A 25,417-nucleotide genomic window follows, 5' to 3' on the forward strand; every position below is an offset into this window, starting at 1 on the left:
GAATTGAATTTTGGAAGTGAGGAGGAAATATATTAACGAGCTGAAACACTTACAATTTAAGCACAACACCATTCCTGCACAGGAATTCATGGTGGGGAATTTAATGGTGACTGGAAGTGATGAGATATCCTTTCTGCAGGCTGGAAACACCAAAGTGACTTTTACTGTGGGCCAGTGACCAACACTGCCATGGTTCCTTTTGGAGTTTAAATTAAGATTTAGTATCTTCTTTTTCCACTGGGCTTTGTGAGATAAGCAGCTTTCTTCTGAGACCACCAGCCTAATGAAATATTTAACTAGACTAGGGTAAGTTAATTAAACAGCTTAATGACATGTTTATTAGCCATTGTCCTTGCCTCAAAGCCTCTCTTCCTCTCATTTCTGTATAATGGTCTGCTTCTCTCAGGCCACATAAAGATTTTCTGCATCAGCACAGAGACTTTAATGAGTGTTTTGAAAAGAGGAGCCTACAAGTATTTACTGAATTCCTCAGATCCCTGCTCCTGAGGGGAGAGACCTTGTGTGGACACCCCAGGAGCAGGGGCACAGCCCCAGGGCTGCCACAAAGGCATCACAAAGCTGGGGAGGATCCATGGCATCCAAGGGATCTGGTGGATTTTTGTGGAGGAGGTTTTGCAGTGGTTTCTATGACCTGAAAGAAGTTTGATGGGAGGATCCATGTTAACCCCTGAAAGAGTTTCTTGCCAAGGTCATTGACAGGGAAACCAGGAAAGAGAGAAGGATAAATAAGTGAAAACTGCAATGAGCACTTTGTTTGTCTCTTCTGACCAATGAGTAACGTGTAAACTTAGGAGTTTTTTAAGAATGTATAAGGAGCATGCATGCAATAATGAAAAGGGTTTGAAGCCTTCTGAAATTGGAGTGTTGTTTTGTATTGTCTCCATCTCAACCAGGACAGATTTTGGGGGCAGCTCCATGACCCTGTGGCACAAGAGGGGTCCCTGGGCTGAGCCTGTGAAACCAAGGTGAGCAACACAGAGCAGAGAGGGGTGGAGCACTGTCTGGGAGCCAGGTGCTCAGGCAGGGCTGAAAGGGAGAGCTCAGAGAAGTCACTGGATGCCCTGGATTAGACAGCACCAAAAATCTCTCTGGATTGGGCTGGCCAGGCTGGCCCAAGTCATGGCTGGGTGGTTGTACCAGCTGTGGTCACCACAGGGACCTGCTGGACATTCCAGATCTGTCCACCTTATGGATATTGCTGGATGTTGCCCCAGGGCTGGCACAAAAGCATCAAGCAGCTGGGGAGGATCCATTTTTCCAAGGGATCTGGTGGATTTTGGGGGCAGCTCCATGACCCTGTGGCACAAGAGGGGTCCCTGGGCTGAGCCTGTGAAACCAAGGTGAACAACACAGAGCAGAGAGGGGTGGAGCTCTGTCTGGGAGCCAAGTGCTCAGGCAGGGCTGAAAGGGAGAGCTCAGAGAAGTCACTGGATGCCCTGGATTGGAAATTACCAAAAATCCCTCTGGATTGGTGTAGTGGTTTTGGTTTGCCAATTTGAGATTTCCTGGCCAATGCACCAATGAGTGTGGTGGGTTCAGTGCTGGCCAAGCACCAGTGCACTCACTAGGATGTACTAGAATGTACTAATTTCCTGCTGTGAGGCACAATTAGGAGAAAGGCAAAGCAGACTCAAAATTTTAAAAGGGTATAAAGAACAATTTATGAACAGTAACTAAAAGAAAGAGCAATAAGAAGCAAAACAAAACTTTGAGGACACTTCTCCCCCTACAACTTCTTCTTTCTTACTGACAATGTAAAGAAATAAAAGTTAAAATTTTCAGTCAGTTTAAAACCTCTAGAAGAGTCTTTCTCTAGTTCATTTAAGTTCACTTTAGTTCACTTTCTTGTTAATATTCTGTGATGCAAAACCAGCACAATTGGGCACGTGCTGGCCAGGCTGGCCCAAGTCATGGCTGGGTGGTTGTACCAGCTGTGGTCACCACAGGGACCTGCTGGACATTCCAGACCTGTCCCCCTGCTGGATGTTGCCAGGGAATTGATGAAAACCTCGTTGCAGGGAGGAGCTGGGATCTTGTGGCTGCAGGAGAGGTGAGCCCAGCAGCAGTGCCAGTGTCCCAGCGTGCCTGCAAGGTGTTTGTTCCTTTTATTTTAGGAATGAACCTCAGCACCTGACCCCAGCATCTCTCCATGTGATTTTCCTGGCAACTCTTGCTACATCTCATTTTTAGACAGATCAAACTGCATCTTTAATTTATTTTGCCCCACTTATAATTTTTCTCTTACACTCCACCCTTGATTTATGCTCTTTTATTCTTTTACCACCACCAGCTTTCAGCTGCAGTGGCTCCTTCTCCCCCCTGTGAATAATTCCCCATCACACACACAAAAATATTTGCACACTTTCTGCAGCTTTTTCACATTTTCCTCCATCCATCTCAAGCCTCCCATCACAACTTGACAAAGCAACAACATCCACCGGTAACCAGAGTTTAAAGGAAGAGAAAAGTCTTTAGAAAACTAATTTTTTTTTCACTGCTGACACACAGCCTTTGTAAAGTCAGTGTCAAAAGCAAAGATCACTGATAGGAAAGAATTTACAGTACCTTTTTCTGCACAATGCCATACTTTAGCTGTGGGATATTGTTAAATGTAAAACTCTGGATTTTCCATTCCTCACTGAAGCAACAAAGACTAGAGCCAAACAGAAGATTTTTTAATTCCTATAAAAGAAAGAAAGAAAAAAATCTCATTTTAAAAACAAATCCAAAACACTGTAATTCGTAGAAAAGAAAGGAGGAGAGTGGAAGGGTAATGACTAACTGTACAACAATCCTCTTCTGTTTTATCCATACTGTAAATAGCAACACCCCAATGAAAAGGAGCAATATTTTCCTTTTCCTGCCATATTCCTTCCACTCATAATGATGGGAGCTGCTCAGCACTGGAAAATATTTATGTCTAATGTCTGGGGCAGAGTTTCCCATGAAAACATCCCAGTTCACTGCCTGAAATTTAGCAGCTGAAAGAGCAACCAATGGTGACATGAGGGAGAAAAGGACCCTCTACAAGACAAATGCTAATTAAATGTTTGATTTCTGTATTTCAGGTGGCACAAATCCACCTGTTGGCCCTGAACAACTGCAGACCATGGCTAGCAATAACCACACTGAAGAAATTGCATTTATGCTAAAGCAGAGCTCAGGAAATAATAAAAAATAAAATACCCAGGGCTAGTAGAGTTACTCCAAGCTAATTGATCTAGAAATAAATTAGAAGACACCCATCCTCATTATTTGGTCTGGGATTTTTTTCCCCTCTGTCTGAATGGGAAGGAAAATAATTTAATAATTTCATCTCTGCTCAAAAGAGGGGAGATAAGCAAGGCAGAAACAGTGAGAGGGGAATAATAAACCACTGTCAGTTGAAAGGACTGGAGAATAAGCACATGAATAGGGGCATGAAAGAAATAATACAAGCTTAATTAATTAAAGTTACCATCTGTGCTTCAAGTGGGCTGCTGCATGAAGGTATTTTTCTGAATTCAGGCATCCCTAAATTTGTCACCTGGACAAGGAATAGACTCAGGAATGCAGCACACATTCCAAAGTACAACACAGAGCAGCAACCCACTGCAGCTTCGGCTAAGGAAACTCAAATAACAACCTCAAAAATCTATTTATAGTTATCATAATTAGTCTTACTTTTGCAAGAGAAATATCAATTGCTTTTGATACTATTTGAAGCATGTAGAGTGTTGAAAGATCTGGGGTCTTATTAACTTCTCCAGTTGTCTCTTCATCCTCAACATCGACTGAAAGAAAAAGAAAAATCAAGTCTTGGATAGAAAGAATTGTTCTCCCCAGCACAGTCAGTGCTAGGGGCTCATCAACATGAAAATTAATATTTATTGTATTTATAAAAAGAAAATTACAGTTTTAGCCAGAAAGGGAAGATAAAAGTACACGAGCCAGCCTTTGTCTGATTACTTCTTACTGATTTCTTTGTCTGTTTAGAAGTTTATAGCAAATGAAATTGCACTAAATCAACTAAGAGTTACAAAAGAAGCAACTCCTATGTATTTATTGGGCCACGGCTGCTCTGAACAATACAAAACATAACAAAAGCCAAACTGAAATTTGACATAACTTTACCCAAATCTAGGACTTCTTTCATCTGGTCTTCTTTACAGCCAGTAGATGTTGGGGACTTCCTACATGAAAATTAATCAAAAAAATTAATGATAATATGATATATATATGATAATATAATATTTCTCATTTTAAATGAGAAATGGTTTGAATAAACAATAAGAAATAGGGAGCATTCCCACACAAGGATATAACTCTCACATGTGTGTGTGCATATATATATATATATATATATATATATATATATATATATATTTATATTTATATTTATAAAATAAATATCTGGTCTAAGAAATAAATGGACTTCGAGAAAAGGCTTTTTCAGTGGAAGAAAGCTGCACTCCAGGAGTTCATCAGGAAAAGCAACTATCACAGAACAATGTCCTGTGTTTCATTCAGGATTTCAGTCCTGTTCCAGCATCAACCTAATTTCATCTGTGTGATATGGCAGATCAGATCAGAAAATAAAATTTAAATACCTGATAGGGATCAGGGTAAGATTCAAATTAGTTATTAAACTACTTGAAATATCCAAAAATAAAAATGGGTATAGGTCTTAGACTGGCTCCATTACCAGGGTATGTTTTTAATCCATTAAGAGGGATCAGTTGTTCAACTCCTCTTGTGATTTAATTGTATATTACACAATTAATCATTTAAAATTCTTATGAATAACTGCTAAAAGGACTAAGTATTTAAAGTTCTCTGTGGAGTCAGAGCTGAAATGAAACGTTAGAGATTTTTGGAAATGAAAAGGGTTTTATTCTTCCTGTTGAAATCACACCAAAATGAATTCAGAATCAAGGAAAACTTTTGAATAACCATTTCTAAAAATAGGAAAAATTGACTTTTTTTTTTCTTTTTTCCCAAAAAAGCTATACTGTATCATTGGCTTTTGCTTTGGAAAAAAAAGGAATTGCACTGACAATCCTTTCAAAAATAGAATGGAATAGTTTCCTCAGCAACATTCTTTGTATGCACGATATTACAGCAACAACTACTGTCATGTCACATATTTTCCATGAGCTTAATTTCCTTTTCAGAGTATGAAATAATACAATCAGAACACAGACATATCACACTCAGGATTTGCCCAGTTTAAAGGCATTTTGGCAGCTTTCTCACAGATAGTATTTGATACCATAAGAACAGAAACACTTCTCTTTTTAGCCATAAATAAGTTAAAGGACTGAGGGCAATGAAATGTGGGTGGCCCTGATTCAGGCCAGACAGAATGGAAATGAATCACCAACGTTGTAGGAACTTCTGGTAAAAATAAATGGGAGGCCCAGCAGGTCAATAAAAAATAAGAGGACTGAGAGCAAATTTGTGTAGTGGCATAAGCAGCACTGAGCTCCCACGGAGTATTACTCTATTTTTATGTGATATAGAATTGAATAGAGTTCACTGTGTGTGTACAACACACTCAGATCTCCCCTTGGTGTTTCCTCACATGAATTTCCACTGAGATTCCCTTCCCATAGCTGCCTGCTATTATTTTTCTCTCTCCTGGTCAACGAAAGGGTCTTAATGACAATAAATTCACCAATAAAATAATTTTGAGCCAAGTCAAGTCACTCAGGCATAACCAAAAGCCACATTTTTGTTTTGTCTGAGATTGCACACTTTGCTCTCTTCTTTTCTAGTGCTTCTTCCCAGTAAATACATTTATATTTAAGTTTGCATCTTCCAAGGCCAGGTTGGACAGGGCTGGAGCAAGCTGGTCTAGTGGGAGGTGTCCCTGCACATGACAGGGTGATCTTTAAGATCCTTTCCAAAAAAACCATTCTGACAATTAGTGATTCTGTGATTCTGACACTGAATGCAGCACTACAGTTTCCATTTCTAAATGAAAATACAGCCACCCATAGTACAATTCACATATAGCTCTCCTGGCACCAGTTTTTGAAGGGTTAATTCTCTCTGGAAAGTCTAAAAGATGTTGGTTCTAAACCTATTCCAGGAAGAACCAAGCCTGGGATGCAAAGTGCTCGGAATTCTCAAGGCTGAGAATTCTCATCAAGCTGAGGAAAGCGCTGACATCCAAGATTAATGTTGGGTGTTTTCTGCTTAAGTGGGGTATTTTTGCAGGTGGAGGTTCCCCTCCTTGAGGGGAACTTGTGTTTCTCAAAACAGCCAGGACATTTATTGCAATTTCCATTTCAGCAGAGGGCTGCTGCTCCAGGAAAATTTATTGTAGGTGTAAAACCAATTGGTTGGAACACTTAGGGAAGGGGGAAGTCATCCATCATGGCAGGAAAATGGGACAGGAAGAAAATATGTTTCATTCTAAACATACTATACAGTACTTTCTCTAAATATTTGAACATTCCTCTCTGGCCTCCAAGCATTGCAGGAAAATGGATTTACAGAGAAGAGCTGAACTCGCAGAGAGGGAGCTCCTTGGCACAATAATGGATGTGCACTCCAGCATTTCCTATTTACACCAACACTCACAAGAGGTCAAATAAACCAAGGGGCTTAAAAATTAAGCATCAGTGGTTTTAAGGTGACTGTGGTGGCAAAACCCATTTTCATTGCCAGATTACAACAGCTTTTCTACTGGATGTACAATATGCAGACAAATCCAACAGTCTTGGAATAGTGAGTAAAATCTGCAGAGTAGATAATTAAAAAATAGCCTCTGTTGGTGTTTGCAAAAGGGTAAAAAAGGCCATTCTGTGTGGTGCAGCCTGTCACTGCTTTAGGGCACAATTACAAAATCAGAATTATTAAAAGAATTTGTAAAAATGCAAAGGACATGATCACAATTAAGGCCAGGCAATATTTTTCTACAGGAAAAAGGTCTTGTAATGAGAATTTAATATAAATTCTATCATGTTGGCAAGCCTAGTTGACAAAGGTAACAGAGGCTCATGCACTTAATTTTCCCTAATTTCCTTTTTAGTGAAGACCTGCATCTGATTTGATTTGAACACTTGCAGTATGAAAAATTAACTGGTAAATAAATGACAGATAGATTTGTGAAAACTGACAGATATAAAACAGGCAAATGAGAAACTTGGGTATTTTCTAATAAAAGTGGTCACTTCTGATAGAAATAGATTCCCTCACACATGAGTCTGCATTTGTCCCACTGAATTTTACTAACTGTGACAACGTGAAATCTTTGTTGGGAAGGTTTGTATATCAAAAAAGAATTACTATAATCACAGGTTCAGCTACAAGGTGGTTTAAGGTCCTAATAAGTTGGACACACCTGAACACAAAGCTCATCCATAGGCTATGAAAGCTACAAAATCAGAATTGTAATTAAAATGGAACTCCTACTGTTCTCCACCAGAGATTTTGGAGTGTAAAATTCCCCTTGGAATTTCCAAGGAGCACAGTACCACCTGTGTGAACTCACCATAATGTTCAGCAGCTCTAAACTGCTGTCAGCAAAATAAACAAGAATCAGTAATTTTTTTTTTTTTTCAAAAGGAGACAAAATTCCAAGAAATAAAAATGCACAGCACCCACAAGACACTACATAAAGCACAGAAGAGGGTTACTAGATTTTGGCACTCAATTAATTCACATCACTGGAGATGAAACCAGCCCTCTGCTCTGTTCACCATCCATAAAGCACCCACTCTGTCTGGTTTGGGCCTTCAGTCCTTAGGCCATTTAATTTTTAAGGATGAGGAATATTTGTGGTCTTCATCCTGTCAGAAACCTCAGATTTTTAACAGTCCAAACTGCTGCAACCTGACAGGTATCAACAAAATAAACAAACTTCCTGAAAACTAGTATCAACTGTTAAACATACACTGAGGATGGGGTATTCTCTTATCTCATCTTATTATTAAAAAAAAGGTGAATTCAAAAAACAGGTTACAGGTGAGCCCAAAGAGATTTTAGCTCCTGGTAAAGTAATCTTAGGGGTAAATAGAGGTAAAAAGAATTCCTTGTGCTACCTGCACATAACTGATTTTTTAAAGGAACAAGTAATTCCACAGAGTCATGGAATAGTTTGAGTTGGAACACACCTCCATGATCCTCTAATGCAAAGTCTCAACTGACTGACTGCATTTCAGGCAACAGGCTGGACCTCTCCAGATTTACCTCCTTTCCAAAAATAAAGAAATGATACAGAAGCCATTTGTCATTTCCAGTAATTGCCATGTGCCACTTCCTATGGAGCGCTGGAAAAATACTAAAAGGGCAAATGGCAGCCCCACAGATGTTACACAGTGGGCTCTGCTGCCATAAATCCATTGGCACCACACCAAAGTCACAATAGTTTATAACTTTTATTTTAGGCCTTTTTTTCCGGTCCAAGCATTATGTTATAAAAGGTGTTACGCAACTTTGGGCACTTGAAGGTTTTCACTCCTGATTTGGCCACCATGAGCTGTCTTTTCATCCATGGGCGAGTTAAATCCACGTTTCCCACGGATGAGCCCGTTTTGTTTGACAGACATTCCTCTGCTGCCAGCTGGATGAGTCAAAGCCAGGCTGATCCCCTGGAGCAAGGGATCAGAACCCCTCCAGGAGGGTTTGGTTCCTCTCTCCAGGAAGGTGTGGCACTGTTCTCACCGTGTTTCCTGCCTCCAAACCCAGCCCGAAGGATTGGAGGAAGCTGGAAATGATGGAGAGTGTGGATGAAGGACAGTGCAGAGATCCCAGAAGGAAATGTGCCAACCTAAGTTACTCCTGGGATGCTCTCACTGTGTTGTCTGCCTCCAGACTCACTCCAAAACACTGGAGATGATGGAGAGAGTGAATGAAGGACAACACAGAGATCCCAAAGGCAGAAAGAAATGTGCCAACCTATCTTATTCCTGGGATGCTCCAGCACTGTTCTCACCGTGTTTCCTGCCCTCAGACTCACTCGAAAGGACTGGGGGAAGCTGGAAATGATGGAGAATGTGGATAAAGGACAAGGCAGAGATCCCAGGCAAACGCAGAAGGAAATGTGCCAACCTAAGTTGCTCCAGCACTGTTCTCACCGTTTCCTGCCTCCAAACCCACTCCAAAGCACTGGAGATGATGCAGAGCGTGACTGAAGGACAACGCAGAGATCCCAGACAAAGGTGGAAGGAAATCACCAACGTAATTTGCTCCCAGGCTGCTCCAGCCCCGCGTTCCTTTCCGCTCTTTCCTCTGGAATTCTGACTCAACCCCTACTTTCTAGAAACGCCACCCCAGCCCAAGGCATCCTCTTCCTCTGACAGTGGGAAAAACGGAATTGATTCCTCAGGCACTGCTCACACACACACTGAGAATCCTGGAATAATCTGAGGCTTTCTGGCTGGTTTTAAATGAGATCAAGTCCAAACAACCCAGCTGTGGGAGCTCAGTGCTCATTCCACAGAACAGGCTATCCCTGTGGTGAGGACTTTTAGGAACTGCTCAACACCTCCCAGGATCAAAACTTCATTACTCACCAAATTGCCAGGTATTATTTTACAGTGTCAGCCCATCCCACACACCAATTTTGTGCCTAACACTGAAATACTGCAGCCCACCAGGCAAACAATACAGAATATTCCTAGAAAACCTACTTTTACACCAAAATGCACAGTAGGAAAGACTGAAGCCAAGCAAATCTGCTGGGCAAATAATGTACATTACGTAACTTTACAAACTATTTTTCCTTTCAGTAGGAAATTTAATTTTAATTACAAAAATAGCATTAAAACTGGAACGTCAATTAGTATTCCTTATGAAATGAGACATTCACACATTAACCTTCAACAGGCATTGAATTTTCCTGTTTCACTGCATCAAGAAATTACCAGTGCAGTCCAGAAAACTCCTGAGTTGCTTGTGCTCTGCTTTGTTGCTTACATTGACTGAGGGAACACCAAATCCTGCTCAGGACTTGCTCAGAAACTCATGGCCAATGTTCTCTGCCAATCTCCTAATGCACATAAGGCCAGATTGTGGCTGGGGATGATGCAGGATAAAAAGATAGGAGAGGATATTTACAATTTTAGGCACTCAGTCATCTATAATTGACAGTTATTGGCTCAGTCTTCACATGGAAAATAAGCTTTTTTATTCCTGTTAATAATAGAGAGCACGAATATCAATCCTTTAAGGACCATAACACTTTCAAAATAATATTCTGAAAGCATTAGGGTCCTTATAATATTTATACAATAATATTTTGAAAGCGTCAGATATCTAAAAGAATAAAAAAACAAAACAGCTAAACAACCCTGAATATATTTTTAAAGGATTGAAGGAATTTGTTTAAAGATCTGTATATTTTTCCTCTAGGGATTTCCTATTTCTATAAGAAATAGAACTATAACAAATAGAATAAATTTCTTTTTATTTTGGAACATAAGAAAGAGAAAAAGCAGAATTTTCACTAATACAATGGGTTCACCCACACTGTGGTTATATAATGCTGAGGACAAGGCCAGGAGCAGAAGGGGACAGTTCTTGCCCTATTATCTGAGATTCACAGTGTGACAATGTTAGAGACACCCCTAAATACATGGGGGAAATATAAAACAAATCAGTAAAACCTAATGGAAAAACAAAAGCAAAAGTTCAGGGCAGGAAAGATAAAAATATTTAGCACACAGTACAAGCTTCAGACAAAAAATGCCTAAAGGAACATGAAAAATATTTAAAGTATTTTAACAGAGGTGGATATGTAGCAAGGAAGAGAAACACCAGTCAAAAATCAATTCCAGTTATGGATAACAGTGCAAAACATGGCAAATGGAAGGTGAACACAACAAAAAAAAATTCCTTATAATAGGAACTGCTAGAAAGTGGAATGTATTATCAGGGCAGAGGTGTTACCTGAGTCATTTAAGACTGGAGCAGACATAACTTGGAAAAAGTATTACAGCAAATATAAATATATATAGCAGTGATTAATCTGCCATAGAAAGAAATGACCCTAAAAGTTCTTTTCCATCTGTAATTTCTAAGAGTCTATGAAATATGAGTAATGAATGTTCCACTTGGTGTCTGTGGCAATTCCCTAACCCAACCCCATCTGTGTTAAAACACAGGGCACTGCCAGAAAAGGCTTCTTACCAAACAAGGAGGGATATTTTGGGAATGGGAAGCACTAAACAGTGTCCAGCTGTGGTGAACTCAGCAGAGAGACTGTGGCAGGAGGAGAAACCCTGGCTTGGAGCTCAGGGGCACCTTCCTGGTGGTGGGGCCACAGTGCATGGGAGGGGCTCAGCTTTGGGTTGGAAATGATGCCTTGTGCAGGCTGACCTAGAACAGAGGCTGGACAGAGCTAAAGAATAAAGCAGGGATTTATTCAAAGGATCTCCTCCATGGATCCACCTTGGGCAGCACCAGAGCCCAGCCAGGGCTGCACCCAAATGACCCAAAATGGTCCCAAAATGCATGAGCGCTCCCGGGGCTCTCCCTGGGATCAGTTCTGCTCCATTGGCACCTTGGAGTTCATTGTCCCATTCCAGCTCCAGCCCAGGCAGTCCCATCCTGCTTGTTTTTCTCTCTCCAGCCCACGGTGTTTGTGCTCCTGGGCTGAGGTTTGGATCATTTGTCCTTGGTGCCCAGCTGGAGCAGGAATTGTTTTGTCTCCCTGCTCTGTGCACAGAGCTCAGCATGCCCTGGTATGGAGCTCAGACCCACAAACTAAAGCAGCACAGAATCTGAAAAATATAAAAGCTGAAACCTGAGGCATCAGAAAAGGCACCCAAATCCAACTTCCACAGCCATAACCCATTCCCTGGGGCCTGGAATACCCCTGTGCCCTGCAGGATGCTGGCAGGGGAGCAGCAGCACAGCCAGGCTGCAGCCAGCACTAGTGGCCAGGCACAATCAGGTCACTGTAATCCAGGGGATTGCTCACAATGGAAGGATGAGTGCAGAATCAATTATCCTCCCTGCTCCTGGAACTGCACACACCTCTCTGCCTCTGGACAATGGGATTCACTGCTGCATCCCCCTGCTCACTAATGGCAGCAGGAAATTTTTATTTTGACGTCACGATACTCCCACTTCTTTGTGCCTTTCTAATTCTGAGCCATTCCCTTGGAGATCCTAGGAAATATCCTTAACTTCAGGTCCTTTTGTTCCCTTGGTCCAGTTTTACCTTTTTTTTTTTTTCTGATTTCAGTGCTCTGATTTTAATTTTATGCCATTTTTCTTGGAAGTAGGGGAAGGAAGTTGGTGAGCTGTGGATGTGAAAACCAAAATTTCAAGCATCACATGTTCTTTTTCATAACTACCAGAAGAGAAATGGAGCTGTACAGATCAAATCTGCCCATCTAATTCAGCAAAAGGTGGTTGCACCCCACTGCAGAACTGCCAGCTCAGATTTACTCATCCAAAAATTATTCAGCTGACAGCTGGAGGGTTTTTCCACAGCACCACCACACTTTGCACTGATAGACTTAATGAAAAATTAGGAAACCACTTCAGGGGCTACAGGAGCAACAATTGCAGCACACCTCTGTAATCAACACAAAAGAACTGTTTCTCAACTGTTCTGAAGTGGGTTTTTCTTGCCTTTCCCCAATTTTGTTTGCCCAAGTTGTGAAATGGGGAAATCTTGACCTTCTAACTCCATGTAACCTTCCCAAAAAGTCATTATTCATTGTGGATTTTTTTCCAGAAAAGCAATAGAAAATCTTGAATGCAGTCATCAACTTCAACACCCAATTATTTCTTTGCAATTTCTAAAGATCATGAAGTCCATCCCACTCATTCTTTATTCTATGTGCTGAGATTAATGATAAATATTTCCCTCCAGTAGGGGGTTCAGCACCAAGGAGAATCACAGAATAATTTAGAGGTCACCTGGCCTAACCCTACCTCAAAGTATTAAAGGAAGCAGAGAACCTTTCTTTGCTGCCATTCAAGGCTCTACCCAGGATAAAAGACTCAGGAAAGTCTTTATTAATTTGCCCCCTGTGACCTGAGTTATGTTCCCTCAACATCATCTCTCCCAAGTTCCTATGACCAAGAAACCACAGATACAGCAATTTTTAGGTGGAATCTTGGGTCAGTCACTTGGACTGGGTACTTCTACATTTAGGGTTTTATTCCCTTCAAAATATCTTAAAAAAAAATTAGTGAATAATCCACACTTTACTTGGCCTTGCACACAACCAAGAAGAACAGGGACTCAACAAAAAAAAGGGGAATACTGCTTTGAAGATGAACAATGAAGAAGAGCATCAAAATGACCTGAAAGGGGTTTCAAATTCTCCACTGAAGTGGCACTGAGACATAAAGGTCATTTTTAATTTGTTAAGTTAAACAAAATTGCTGAGAAAGAGCGTGGAGGAATTACTGACATATTTCTGTATAAATATGCATGCACTGCTTGCACAACATCACCACATCCCAGCATTTAAAGCTTGGCTTCAAATAAGATGGAAACTCCCTTTTTCCAAGGAATCGCATGGAAAAGACAAGGGGCCATGGGTACAAATTACTCCTGGGGACATTCCAGTTGGCCACAAGAGGAAACATTTTTCAAGAGAACAATCAGTCATTGGAACCATCCCCCAGGGAAAAGAGTTGAATTCCCCAAGCCTGGGCACTTTTAAGATTTGGCTGGACAGGGTGCTGGGTCACCTTGTCTAAAATGTGCTTTTGCCAAGGAAGGTTGGACCAGGTGATCCTTGAGGTCCCTTCCAACCTGGTGTTGTGGGATTCTGTGAATTGAGAAATTCAACTGGCTGCTGGCTGCTTACAGCTGAGGAAAAATGAAGATTTGCTGCCACCTATATATTGGTTTTCTCATGGATTAATTAAAACAAAAATTCTAAAATAAACCCACCTGTAGAATCTGGGTAGGTTCTACACAGACCTTCAAACAACCTCTACAGAATGTTATATTTTTTATTAAATAACCCTTCATGACTTGGCAAAAAATATATAATCATGGCAATAAAGAACCATCATTGACCCCTGTAATTTCTTTCATTAAAAGGTGTGAGTCAAAATGCCATGCATTTGTCCTTCCCTAGGATATTTTATGACAAGGTATTCTTTTAAAGCTTGGCAGTAGTTTTACTTCCAATTTTTTCTCATATGTTTGCACAGGATGCCTTCAGCTTGCAGGCTGTTACAGCACTTTTGGCATGGGAGAAAAAAGAATCAAAAAGAAAAGTAAATGGAAGGAAAAATAAGATTTATCTTTAGTTTTCTCTGGGGAACCAAAACCAGAATTGCAGATGCTGTGAATGAATCAGCTATGGTTAATCCTATAGAGGTTTATACTTCGATTAGGATTTAGTAACAGAAAATGGAAGAGGATGCAGACAAATACCTGCTGGATTTACACTGTATTTTTTTCACTGCACTACCACTGCAATACAGTGGTAATTACCACTGTAATACACTGGATTATCACTGGAATTTTTCATTCTTTAAAATGCTTGATCACTTTGACCAGAACCTGAAGGGCTCCCAAACACAGCAGGATTTGGCTGAAGGGAAATAAAAGTTTTTCAAGAGCCAGGCCTGATATTGTGGGTGTTTATTTGGAGTCCAGGAGTCCCAGCAGCCCTGCTGGCTTCCGTGGGTGCTTCCAGGAGCCCGGAGCTGAGCAGGGATGCAAATGCTCTGCTGGCTGCAGCTCACACTGCCCGGCAGGAATGGACTCTGGAAAGGGCTCTGCTTAGGAAAGGGCTCCCTCTCCTGCTCCTGCTGAGACCAAAGCAGCTGTGGGAGGAGAGGGAATTGTTCCCAAATCCCTCCATCCCTGCAGGGAAGGAGCACAGAGAGGATGGCAGCACATCCTGTGGGTCACTCCCCATTCCAGCCCAGCTGCTCCAGAGGCTGGGAAGTGTGAGTCCCAACACATCAGAGTGAATTACACAGAGTTACAGAGTTGTTTAGTGTGGGAAATCAAAATGTCCCTCAGATATTTTTGGAGGTTCCAGGCCCAGGTCAGAAGCATTTGAGACCCTGGCAGGCAGCTGCAAACAGCTGTGATTTTGGGTTTGAACCATGGAATGATTTACTAACCTTGCAGGAAGAACAAGAAGTCACAAAAGTTTAAATATTATAGTAGAAGTAGTCACAAAGTAAAGGGAAGAATTTTTGAGTGCTGTACAGGGGGGTTTTAATGCTTGTATGGGGGGGGTTTGGTTTTGTACATGGGGGTCAGAGGTTTTAAGATGGATTTGGGATTTGGGCCTGCCCTGTCCTCCCTCTTTCTTCTTCCTCACCTCCATGTTCTTGGTGATGTTGGCACTCACAGATTGGTTTAGAGTAGAAAAGCACCATTTAATATAGGTAATAGGCATTGGGGGAAAACTGTAACCATGTCACACGTAATGTACCATATAAAAGATAGAAAATCACCATTTAATATAGGTAATAGGCATTGGGGAAAAACTGTAACCATGTAACACGTAATGTCCCATATAAAAGACAGCAGCAGCCCTGGGAGGGAGAGGAGAAGCAGTCGGGGTCAGAGAGGATGTCAGGGTGTGTGTGTGCCTCTGCCTGAGCTCTGAGCAAACCACAGCAGCCCAAGGAGAAAATCTTTTAGATAACTTGCAATAAACTGCCTTGAGACCAGACAACAGAGACTGCTGAGCCTTTCTTTGGAAGCTCGGGTTGGAGGAGAGACTTTTCCACCACATGGAGCTACCCCACGACCTAGGGTGAGCTTCGACAGTTTAGATTGAAAAAAGATTTCTCAGATCATCGAGTCCAACCATTACCCCAACACTGCCATGTCCAGCACCGAACCCTGTCCCCAAGTGCCACATCCACACAGCTATTGAGCACTTCCAGGGGTGGTGACTCCATCACTGCCCTGGGCAGCCTGTTCCAATGCCTGACCATCATTTCAGTGAAGAAATCTTCCCCAGTATCCAAACTAAATCTCCCTGATACAGCTTGAGCCCATTTCTTCTCCTCCTGTCCCCGTTCCCTGAAGCAGAGCCCAACCCCGTGGCTGTCCCCTCCTGTCAGGGAGTTGTGCAGAGCCTAAAGGTCCCGCCAGAGCCTCCTTTTCTCCAGGCTGAACCCCTTTCCAGCGCCCTCAGCCACTCTTGGTGCCCCAGAGCCTTCCCCAGCTCCGTTCCCTCCTCTGGACACGCTCCAGCCCCTCAATGTCCTTCTTGCTGAGGGGCCCAAAAGTGTCTCCAGGATTTGAGGTGTGGCCTCAGCAGTGCTGAGTAGAGGGGACAGTCCCTGCCCTGGCCCTGCTGCCACATATTGCTGACCCAGGCCAGGTGCCAGTGGCCTTCTGGCCACCTGGGCACTCCTGGCTGAGTCCAGCACCCCCAGAGCCCTTCCCACTGGGCAGCTTTTCCAACCACTCTTCCCAAAATTATGGTGCTGGCTGGGATTGTTGTGACCCCCCAAGTAGGATCCAGCTGCTAATCAGTGAGGTTTGTATCAGACTTTTCACTGGTTTTTAGCAAAAGTCTTCCCAGGGAATTCCATCCAGCCCACCACACCTCTGAGGCTCATCCATAATGGAGTGTTCATCCATTGATTAGCCAATATCAGGAATACACTCAATATTCTCAGCTTTGCTGGGGGGCTGCCAAAGGCCACTGAAGCTTTCTTCTCTACCTAATTAATGCTGAGTGTGAGGAAAAACTTATCCTGAGAGTGGAAAGGATGAAGTGATGGGGCAGCACTACCTTGTAGGATCAGTCAAGCTGTATAAAACCCAAGTTTTAAGACTTTAGACTGTGGTACTTTGGCCTATTGCATGTTAATCTTTTACAAATTAAATGAATGTGGAATGCTGGCAGCTCTTTTCAGTAAATTTTTGGTTCCAGATAGGAAGCAAGTGCCACTCCTGGCCCATCTGCAGCTCCAGCAGATCCCCAATTTGATAATTCCCACAGCCCCTACATTATAAATGTACTTATACCTAATGTGTAATTGCTTCCTTCTCAATAGGGTCTCCCCATATGGTATTTCAATAAGAAATTAAACTGGAAAACAAAATAGGTATAATAATTTTAAGAAATCAGTGTTACTGTATACATTTAAAAAATGCTACACCTCCCACTCTTACATTTTATCCAGAAAAAGAAAAAAAAATAAAAAACATTAATTAAGAACATAAGAGAGAAAAAAGCCAAAAATATATATCTGGAGTTCTCTGAGGGAGACACTTCTGAAACTTTGGTATCATGAAATAGTGCAGAAAAAGAATAAAAACCACGTTTTAGCATAATATCCCCAGAAATACTCTCACCTGTGGCCTGACAACCGACTCTCAGTTTTCCTGAGGGATCTTTCCTTCTTTTCTCTCCCAGCCCCTGAATGTCTGTGAGGGGCACTCACTTTAAGGCTTTTTTCACTGCTGTCTGCACCAGAGCTTGGAAGAGACTTCCTTTCTTCTGCCTTGGCTCTCTCTCTCTCAGCCAGCAGCTTGGAAAAAAAGTCCTCTGGATCTCTGGGGCTGTTCCTTGGTTTTTCAGAGGGAGAATTGGTGTGGGAGCTCAGCACAGCCTTTGATGCAAATTCCACGTGGGATTTTGTTGGAGATGCTTTGATTTCCTGCAGATCAGGGCTTGGGACACTCAGCTCATGCTCTTCGTGCTCCTCACCCCTGGGCTGGGCTGTGCTGCTGATGCTCGTGGATCTTTTGGAAAGCCTCCTTTTCTGGGGATCCTGGAAGGAAGTGCCATGACAGACACAGATTAAAATGTTGCCATCTTTAAATAAAGGCAAAAAAGCAAAGGAAAGCTCTAGCACTGATTTCTGAGCTAAGCTATTCATTCATTTTTAGCAATCAGCTTCTAGAGTAAATCAGATTTTTTAAAAAATCAGTAATAAAATTAGTAAAAAAAAGACAAACACTTTCACTTAAAATTTGACTAATATTAAAGAGGCTACCTACCATTAAAACATGTTTTCCATGGTTTTACCAAGAACAACAACAAATTACCTCCTAAGAGCTTTATTTTGGGATTGCATCTATCTGAAGGCATCAAGACATATAAGACATTTTACTGGTATCTACCACTATGGGTATCTAGTCTTTAATTCTAAATCAGAGATATTTATAAATATCCAACTAATTCATTGAATTCCCATATGCTCTTCAGTACTACCTAAATGTCACAGTTAAATATTTTAATTTCTCATTATCACAAGCTTAACTTTATATTGGAAATGTCCCTGTCATTATATAAAAGAAGCATAAAGGAAAAAAAATAGACAAGGAAATTTTAACTGTGCTTTGAAAGCACTTCTTGATGGAATATGGTCTGATCTAATCAATTCAGAAACATTATTTACAATTGAAAGCAATTTTCAGTTCCAAATAATACTGATTAAATGTGGGGTCTTGGAAAAACCAGAGTGAAACAGATACTGTGAAGGTAACAAAGCAATTTTCACAGGAAAATAGAAAACGAAATCTGTCAAGAGGTTTCAGGAATGGGGAAGAATTATAAAGGAATTCAGTGACCTGAGCTCACAGACATGCAGGGGGTAGTTGCCTGCAGTGGTTATATCTGAAATTCTGAATGAAGCACAAGGATTTCCCTAACTTACCACTTCTCTTCAGCCTGCAGAGTTAATGCATTGACATGCAGAAGCCACTGGAACATTATTTACAAGTGACTTTTTTATCCCAGCAGGCTGGATATAAAACCCGTGGGCAAGCCAAACATTTTGCAAAGTGTTGGGAATCACCTCTGGTGGACTTGCCACTGGTCCAGCCATCATTCCTCTGGCAATGAGACCAGCCCTGGGCCTGGACTTCTCCTTCCCTGTGGATTTCAGCTCCTCAGAAATCACAGCTGCTTTTAAATCCTCTCGACTGTCTTGTAACTTCTTGTCCCAAGCACAGGGTAAGTTACTGCTGTGAATTGTCCCTGTGTGGCATTTTTCACTTCTGTGCTGATGTTTTCTGGGTGGAGGGATTTTATCCAGTGGATTCTCAGCATCATACCTAGAGGGAAGAAAGAGGAAAAGCTTGAAAGAGCAAAGTGAATGAATAAAACCAGCTAATTATAGCACTGCTGTCAAGTAAAGTTACATTTTATCTCGAAATGGTAATCAAATGCAGTCACTTTTCACCAGAACATCTGGATGTAGGACTTCAAAAGATTATTTCATCATTATAATGTGTCACAATTGGTTATAATACGGGTAACACAATCCCATGATTGCTTATTTTGATGTAAAAGGGGTTCAAACTGAGAGAGGGGAAATTTACATTAGATATTGGGAAGAAATCCATCCCTGTGAGGATGGGGATGCCCTGGCACAGGTGCTTAGAGAAGCTGTGGCTGCCTCTGGATCCCTGGAACTGCCCAAGGCCAGCTTGGACAGGGCTTGGAGCAGCCTGGGATAGTGGAAAGTGTCCCTGCCTGTGCAGGGGGTGGAATGAGATGAGCTTTTAGCTCCCTTCCAGCCCAGTCCATTCTGTGATTGTATGACTGTATATCATTGCAAAAAGTACAATTTATATGTTATATACAGGACAGGTCCTAAGCTACAACCAGCAGTTCCTGTTCCTTCTCCGTCTGCTTGAAAATTTGTTAACACTGTTGCTTACATCCTCTGTTCTCCTGTAACTTAGAATGACTCTACTGACCCTTCTGACTCTGTTTAGCTGTAGAACACTTACTTTAGTCCAAAAACAAAAGCACTTTTGTGATGGAAATTATTTTACTGAGTAGTTCCCAGCTCCGTGCCCGTTTATAAATTTATAAATTCTGTGTAACTCAAAAACACTCTCTCCCCTTAATTCAAGGAAACAAGTCCCTGAACTTGTTTTTCCTTCTGGGATGTTTTCCTCCATCCTGATTCACTGTAAAGCAACTCCATAAGCTGAAACATGTTGTACCACAAAAATGTTCCTTTTATTTAACCCATTTTTCCAGGAGTGTCTCGTGTGGTGAGGACACACTCTGTATGATGTGTATGATACCCTGTGAAGGCTGACCTAGAACAGAGGCTGGACAGAGCTAAAGAATAAAGCAGGGATTTATTCAAAGGATCTCCCCCATGGATCCACCTTGGGCAGCACCAGAGCCCAGCCAGGGCTGCACCCAAATGACCCAAAATGGTCCCAAAATGCACGAGCGCTCCCGGGGCTCTCCCTGGGATCAGTTCTGCTCCATTGGCACCTTGGAGTTCATTGTCCCATTCCAGCTCCAGCCCATCAGTCCCATCCTGCTTGTTTTTCTCTCTCCAGCCCACGGTGTTTGTGCTCCTGGGCTGAGGTTTGGATCATTTGTCCTTGGTGCCCAGCTGGAGCAGGAATTGTTTTGTCTCCCTGCTCTGTGCACAGAGCTCAGCATCTCCTGGTATGGAGCTCAGACCCACACACTGAAGCAGCACAGAACCTGAAAATATAAAAGCTAAAACCTGAGGCATCGTGTATGTAAACTGAGGGGAGCCTGATCTGCCTCTGGAATCATCAGGAAAAGTAAGGACTGCTACTCCCAACCCAGCTCCACACCCCTCACTGCCAAGGGGTGCTAGCTCAGAGAATGTTTTACTCACAGCAACCTCCAAGAGCAAAGTTAAAAGCAAACAGAGTCATTAATAAGAAACCAGTGCAGAGTCCTGTCTGATTAAAGTCTCTACCCCTGAAAGCACTTTTAAGAGTTGCAGCAGTTGAAATAAAAACTGATTTCAGGCACTGGCTGGCTGACCTTGGCAATCCCTGGTTTTCCCTTGCCCAAAGGGGATGGCAGTGCTGAGGATGAGCCTCAGGGCAGAGTTAGATGGGATATTGGGAAGAAATCCTTCCCTGTGAGGACGGTGAGGCTGACACAGGTTGCCCAGAGGAGCTGTGGCTGCCCCATCCCTGGAAGTGTCCAAAGCCAGGTTGGATGGGGCTTGGAGCAAGCTGGGATAGAGGAATGGGATGGAATGAGATGATCTTTAAGGTCCTTTCTATTGTAAATGCAGGCGAACCCAATGGGAAGAACTGACAATGTCTGACTCAATTCAGAAGGCTGAATTATTTCTTTATTATAACTATGCTAAAATATATTAATATACTATATAAAAGGAGGATACCAAAACTACATACTACTTTCTCTGACTCTAACACAACTCGTGACCCTCTCCCTAGAGTCCAGCCCCAGGTGGGTTGGATTGGCCATCAGCTCAAACAATCCTCACCAGAATCCAACCAAGCAATCACCCCAGGTAAACAATTCTCCAAACACATTCCACATAGGAAAAACAAGGAGCAGAATTAGAAATTGTTTTCTCTTTCATTTCTCTCTGTGCACCTCTATGAAAAATCCTGAGAGGGAGAGAAATGTGCTGGCCACACCCTTCCAACACTAACACCACTGAGAACTGCTGTTCCCTCCCAGAGCAGCATTGGGGGAGAAATCCATGAAAAGGAAAGAAAAAGGGATTAACAATACAAAAAAGTGGAAAAAAAAGAAAAGGGGAAAAGGCCTTTGCACTGCCTCTTTTTCAACTGCTTCTGAGCTCAACTTAAAACATCTTGGCTTTCTTCCCCTATAAGAAATAACTTCATGTTTTTTTTTTTCATGCACTGATTTGGCTGCTTTGGGCATGCTGCATTTAGGATGAAGGACAAAACCTTATTAGTTCCCTGAGGGAGGAGGCTGGGAAGCTGAATTACACTTCTGTGCTCATTTTAAAAGCTCTCTATGGAAGTACAGGGCTGTTAATCCTCTTTGAGGCACAAATAATGAAAAACTTGGTTACATGCTGTTTTCAGGTATTCTGAACAGGTCTGAACCTACACTATTTGTAACCACACTGAATTTAAGACAGCAAAACTTGCTTTTTCCTATGTAAGGCATGACTATATGTGTAGTTTGAGCACAGGTGGTTTGTTTTACCTCTAAACCTGCTTCAATTTGAGTATTTCCAATGTAAAATGCATGAAATCTCCTATTTCAATGTGCTTCAGTGATTGAAAGATGCAATTGAGGTTATCAATCTTCATAATTGGCAGGGAACATAAAAGATCATTTTTGAAGGGTGGCTTGCACAGGAAATTTTAATAATCTGGAAAATTAAGCTCTGTGTTACGTGGATAACTAATAAAACAAAGTTGAGCTCAAGATATAAAAGAGAAAACATTTAACACTCTTTCCCTTCATTAAGAAAAAATAAGAGAATGCACAGGGCAAAGAGAAATAAATCAGACTGTACCTGGAGGCCTGAGTTCTGCTCTCATCCAGAGCACTGGCATTCCCATGATCCTCATCCAGGAGGTCGGGTGGGTGGGATGCTGAGCTCTTACTCTGAGGAGCTGCCAAAACTGAGCTGGAACCGGAGCTCCTGGAAGTCCCACGGTGCTCCAGGAAGTAATTAGTAATAATTTCCAGCAGTGTTTTCAGTGGGTTCTCTTTTGCCTGGCCAAAAAGAGAAATAAAGCTCTTGGTGGCTATTGAAATGCTGGGTTAGTCTGGCTGCAGGGTATGATTTTTACAGTGTACAGCTGAATATTTTAACTGTTTCCTGGAGTTACCTGAGGGTGTATCCCAGGAGTGACTGTACAAACAATCCAGGGAAATAGAAGATGGCAACTGGAGAATGTCAAAAGCTCAAAGGTGCTGCTGTGTTAAGTGAAGGAATCATGACACAAAAAAAACAACCTGTCACAGTGATTTCTGACTCTCATTTCAGCTAAATACTCCAAAGTGTGGAAACTGTGCTAGAATGCACCTTGTCTACACTGGGAGAGGGTTTTTTGAAGTGGCATTTACAGACTTATATGAAGATACCAAAAGTATTGTGGTGCCTCAAGTTATGAGTGAACTGTTTATATTGGATTTCCAATTGTTGCTACTGGACACAAAATGAGTACACAGAAGTTTGGTAAGTTCAAAAGAGAAAAAGACCCAGTTTTATTCAAACATCTGGTATTTATAGAATTCTAAAGGTGACCATGGATTGGAGGATAGAATGACCACCTCTCCAACCACACTGATCCAAAGATCAATCAATCATTTCTCTCTACCTACAGAGAAATATGTAAACTCTTCTATTTATCCAGGAAATTGTGCAAGAATTCTGACTCTCAAGTATGTAAACATTATCAGAAGGCTAAAGAAGTTTTATGAGAACTTTAAAACTTTCAGAAGAGCTATAAAGAAAACACTTTTAAAAATCAGGACAACAGATAATAAATGCTAATTTCCACCTGCTGTGCCACATATAAAGCTGCAAATGGAAATGGGCATGCAAGGATATTTCCACATGGTGCCAGGAGTTCCCTCACCTTGTTCTGTTTGTACAGGGAGTGCAGGTGCAGGACATTCCTGAGCTCGTTCCTGTTGTTGATGCTGAGTGCAGAGCGGGGAAGCTCCCGGTCCATGGTGCTGATGGTTTTCTTCAGCCCCTGGGAAGGAAAAGTGTCAGACCCCGAAGCTTTTACTCTGGGTTTCGTTGGGTGTGACATGAAACTTGTGGGTGGCAGCAGTTTGTAACCAGGAAATCCTCAGAGCCTGTGCTGTGATGCTACAGCCTTGAATTATAGCAGCCCACGGATGTGTAAATAATTTAGGTGGCTGTGTGAGATGGAAATTGCTGAACAGAGAAAAACAAAAACCTCTTTGTAGCTGCCTTCAGCTGCTGAACAGCCTCCTAATACTGAATAAAAGGCCCTGAGTTGAAATTATTCCAGCCAGCCTCAGGTTGGAAATCAGTCAGATCTCCATGTCATCAGCTGCTCTGGGGTCTTCCAACTCCAACTTTCAGTCTTTGATCAGCACCCACAGGCACCTCAGAGAAAAACCCATGGGCATCTCACTCTCTGCAGGGAGACACTGATTTATTGTGAGCTGGATCCCAAAATAATTTAACTGGTACAACAGCAGGCTACTATTTTGAGAGAGAAAGCCCTGATTCCTTCTGTGGAGGGTTATTGTCACAACAAAGGATTTTCTTTTTCTGATAACAGAGTGTCTGGCTCAGATTTATGAAATTAAGGGCAAGTTGTGGTAAATAAAGGATCAGTAGGCTTTGATGTGTTTGAAAGCACAAAGGATTACCAGTGTCCCTTGTTTTGAAAATGTGAATTTGGAGATGAGATGGAAAACACGAGACTGAGGTTTGTGTAATACTTCATCAGACAGTGAATGCTTAATTTCTAACTCATTCCTGACACAGGGGGGTCCAACATCAGCAATACTTCCTAAAGATTGAACATAAATACAAAGTAATAGGTGCTGCTACATAGAAATGTGAAGGTGGTTTCCAGTCTGCTCAGTCCCACACTCCCTGCATGTCTGTGTAGTGCAAACTTTGCTTTATAGGATTAAATTCCTGACAGGTAAAATGGTGTCATTTCTCCCCTTACCTCAATTCCTTTCCCCCCATCAAAAAAGGGGTTTTTTGCTGAGTTATTACTGAAAACGAGGGGGGAAAAATGTGTGTTACCAGTGTCTCTAAAACTGTCACCTTTTGCCTTAATTTAAAAAAGAAATAAATAATTTTTTAAAAATAGGCTCTGTGTGCCTCTTACAAACAGAAGGACAACAACAAAATAGACAATCCATGAAGGAAAAAAAAATTTAAAATTAAAAATAAAAAAATAAAAATAAAACCCAACCTGCAAACAACAAGCAAAACCAAACTGAAAGCGCGTTTCTTACTTTAATTTCCAGTCTCGCAGGTGTGTGTGGGTAAGCATGGCTTTGCCCTGAGCAGGAGGAAGCAGCTCCACGGCCGGGAATAAAAGGGCACTGTGGGAGATGTAGTCCAGCTGCTCACCCCGGAGCTTTCCTCTCTTCCCACCCAGCTGCTTTCGCTCCGGATAAACCCCCCAGCGCATCCCTGAATCCCCCAGCGCATCCCTGAATCCCCCAGCGCATCCCCGAATCCCCCAGCGCATCCCCGAATCCCCCAGCATCCCTGAATCCCCCAGCCCTTCCCGTTTTCCCCGGCTGCGAGGAAACTCACACAAGTTTACCTTTCTACTGAGAAACTCTCTCACCAGTGATGCGGCCACTTCTTGCACGAAGGCGTTGTCCATGGTTCAGCCCCCCAAAAGCGCTTTTGGGCTGCGGGGATGCGGCATCGCCGCTGCCCGCGGGGATGGGGACGGAGCCCGCGGGGATGTCGCCCTGGGTACCACAACTCCCGGAAACCGGCGCTACTCCTCCCCCTGCGGAGGGAGGGATGCAGAGAGGAAGGAAGGAAGCCGGACAGAAATTCGGGATGGAGGGAAGTTGTGGAGAACGCAAAAAAAAAAAAAAAAAAAAAAAAAAAAAAAAAAAAAAAAAAAAAAAATCACCACAAAAATCAAGCATACCTTGAAATAAATTTGGAATAAAAGAATTAAATGATTAATTCTGTCGTAAAGAACAAAGATAGGTAATGGCTTTCGCATTTATGTATTAACTTTTGTTTTGCAAGTCATACTTGTGAAAAACAGAATTCACTG

The 25,417-nt window shown here is 42.1% G+C and overlaps 1 protein-coding gene across 6 annotated transcripts in view; it reads right to left on the bottom strand.

Moving 5' to 3' along the window:
- MINDY4 (MINDY lysine 48 deubiquitinase 4) overlaps nucleotides 1-25,128 on the bottom strand; it is a 73,922-nt gene extending 48,794 nt beyond the window's left edge. For 3 of the 6 annotated variants that reach the window (XR_014950407.1, XM_021541859.3, XM_085562956.1), the window contains exons 1-8: nucleotides 24,944-25,128; nucleotides 23,252-23,371; nucleotides 22,180-22,382; nucleotides 18,715-18,973; nucleotides 17,267-17,685; nucleotides 4,135-4,193; nucleotides 3,685-3,794; nucleotides 2,587-2,703 (exon numbers count right to left, since the gene is read on the bottom strand). Coding sequence is in view for 5 of the 6 variants with exons in the window: in XM_021541859.3 (XP_021397534.3) it covers nucleotides 2,587-2,703; nucleotides 3,685-3,794; nucleotides 4,135-4,193; nucleotides 17,267-17,685; nucleotides 18,715-18,973; nucleotides 22,180-22,382; nucleotides 23,252-23,371; nucleotides 24,944-25,006 (1,350 nt within the window). In the remaining variant the exon portion in view is untranslated. Of the gene's footprint in view, nucleotides 1-2,586; nucleotides 2,704-3,684; nucleotides 3,795-4,134; nucleotides 4,194-17,266; nucleotides 17,686-18,714; nucleotides 18,974-22,179; nucleotides 22,383-23,251; nucleotides 23,372-24,626; nucleotides 24,715-24,943 lie in introns of those variants that run through there. The other 3 variants (XM_021541860.3, XM_085562966.1, XM_085562975.1) reach the window with 2 other exon arrangements.
- Nucleotides 25,129-25,417: the final 289 nt, after the last annotated feature.

Source organism: Lonchura striata, chromosome 2 (assembly GCF_050655825.1).
Source record: "Lonchura striata isolate lonStrDom1 chromosome 2, ASM5065582v1, whole genome shotgun sequence".
Taxonomy (NCBI): Eukaryota; Metazoa; Chordata; class Aves; order Passeriformes; family Estrildidae; genus Lonchura; species Lonchura striata.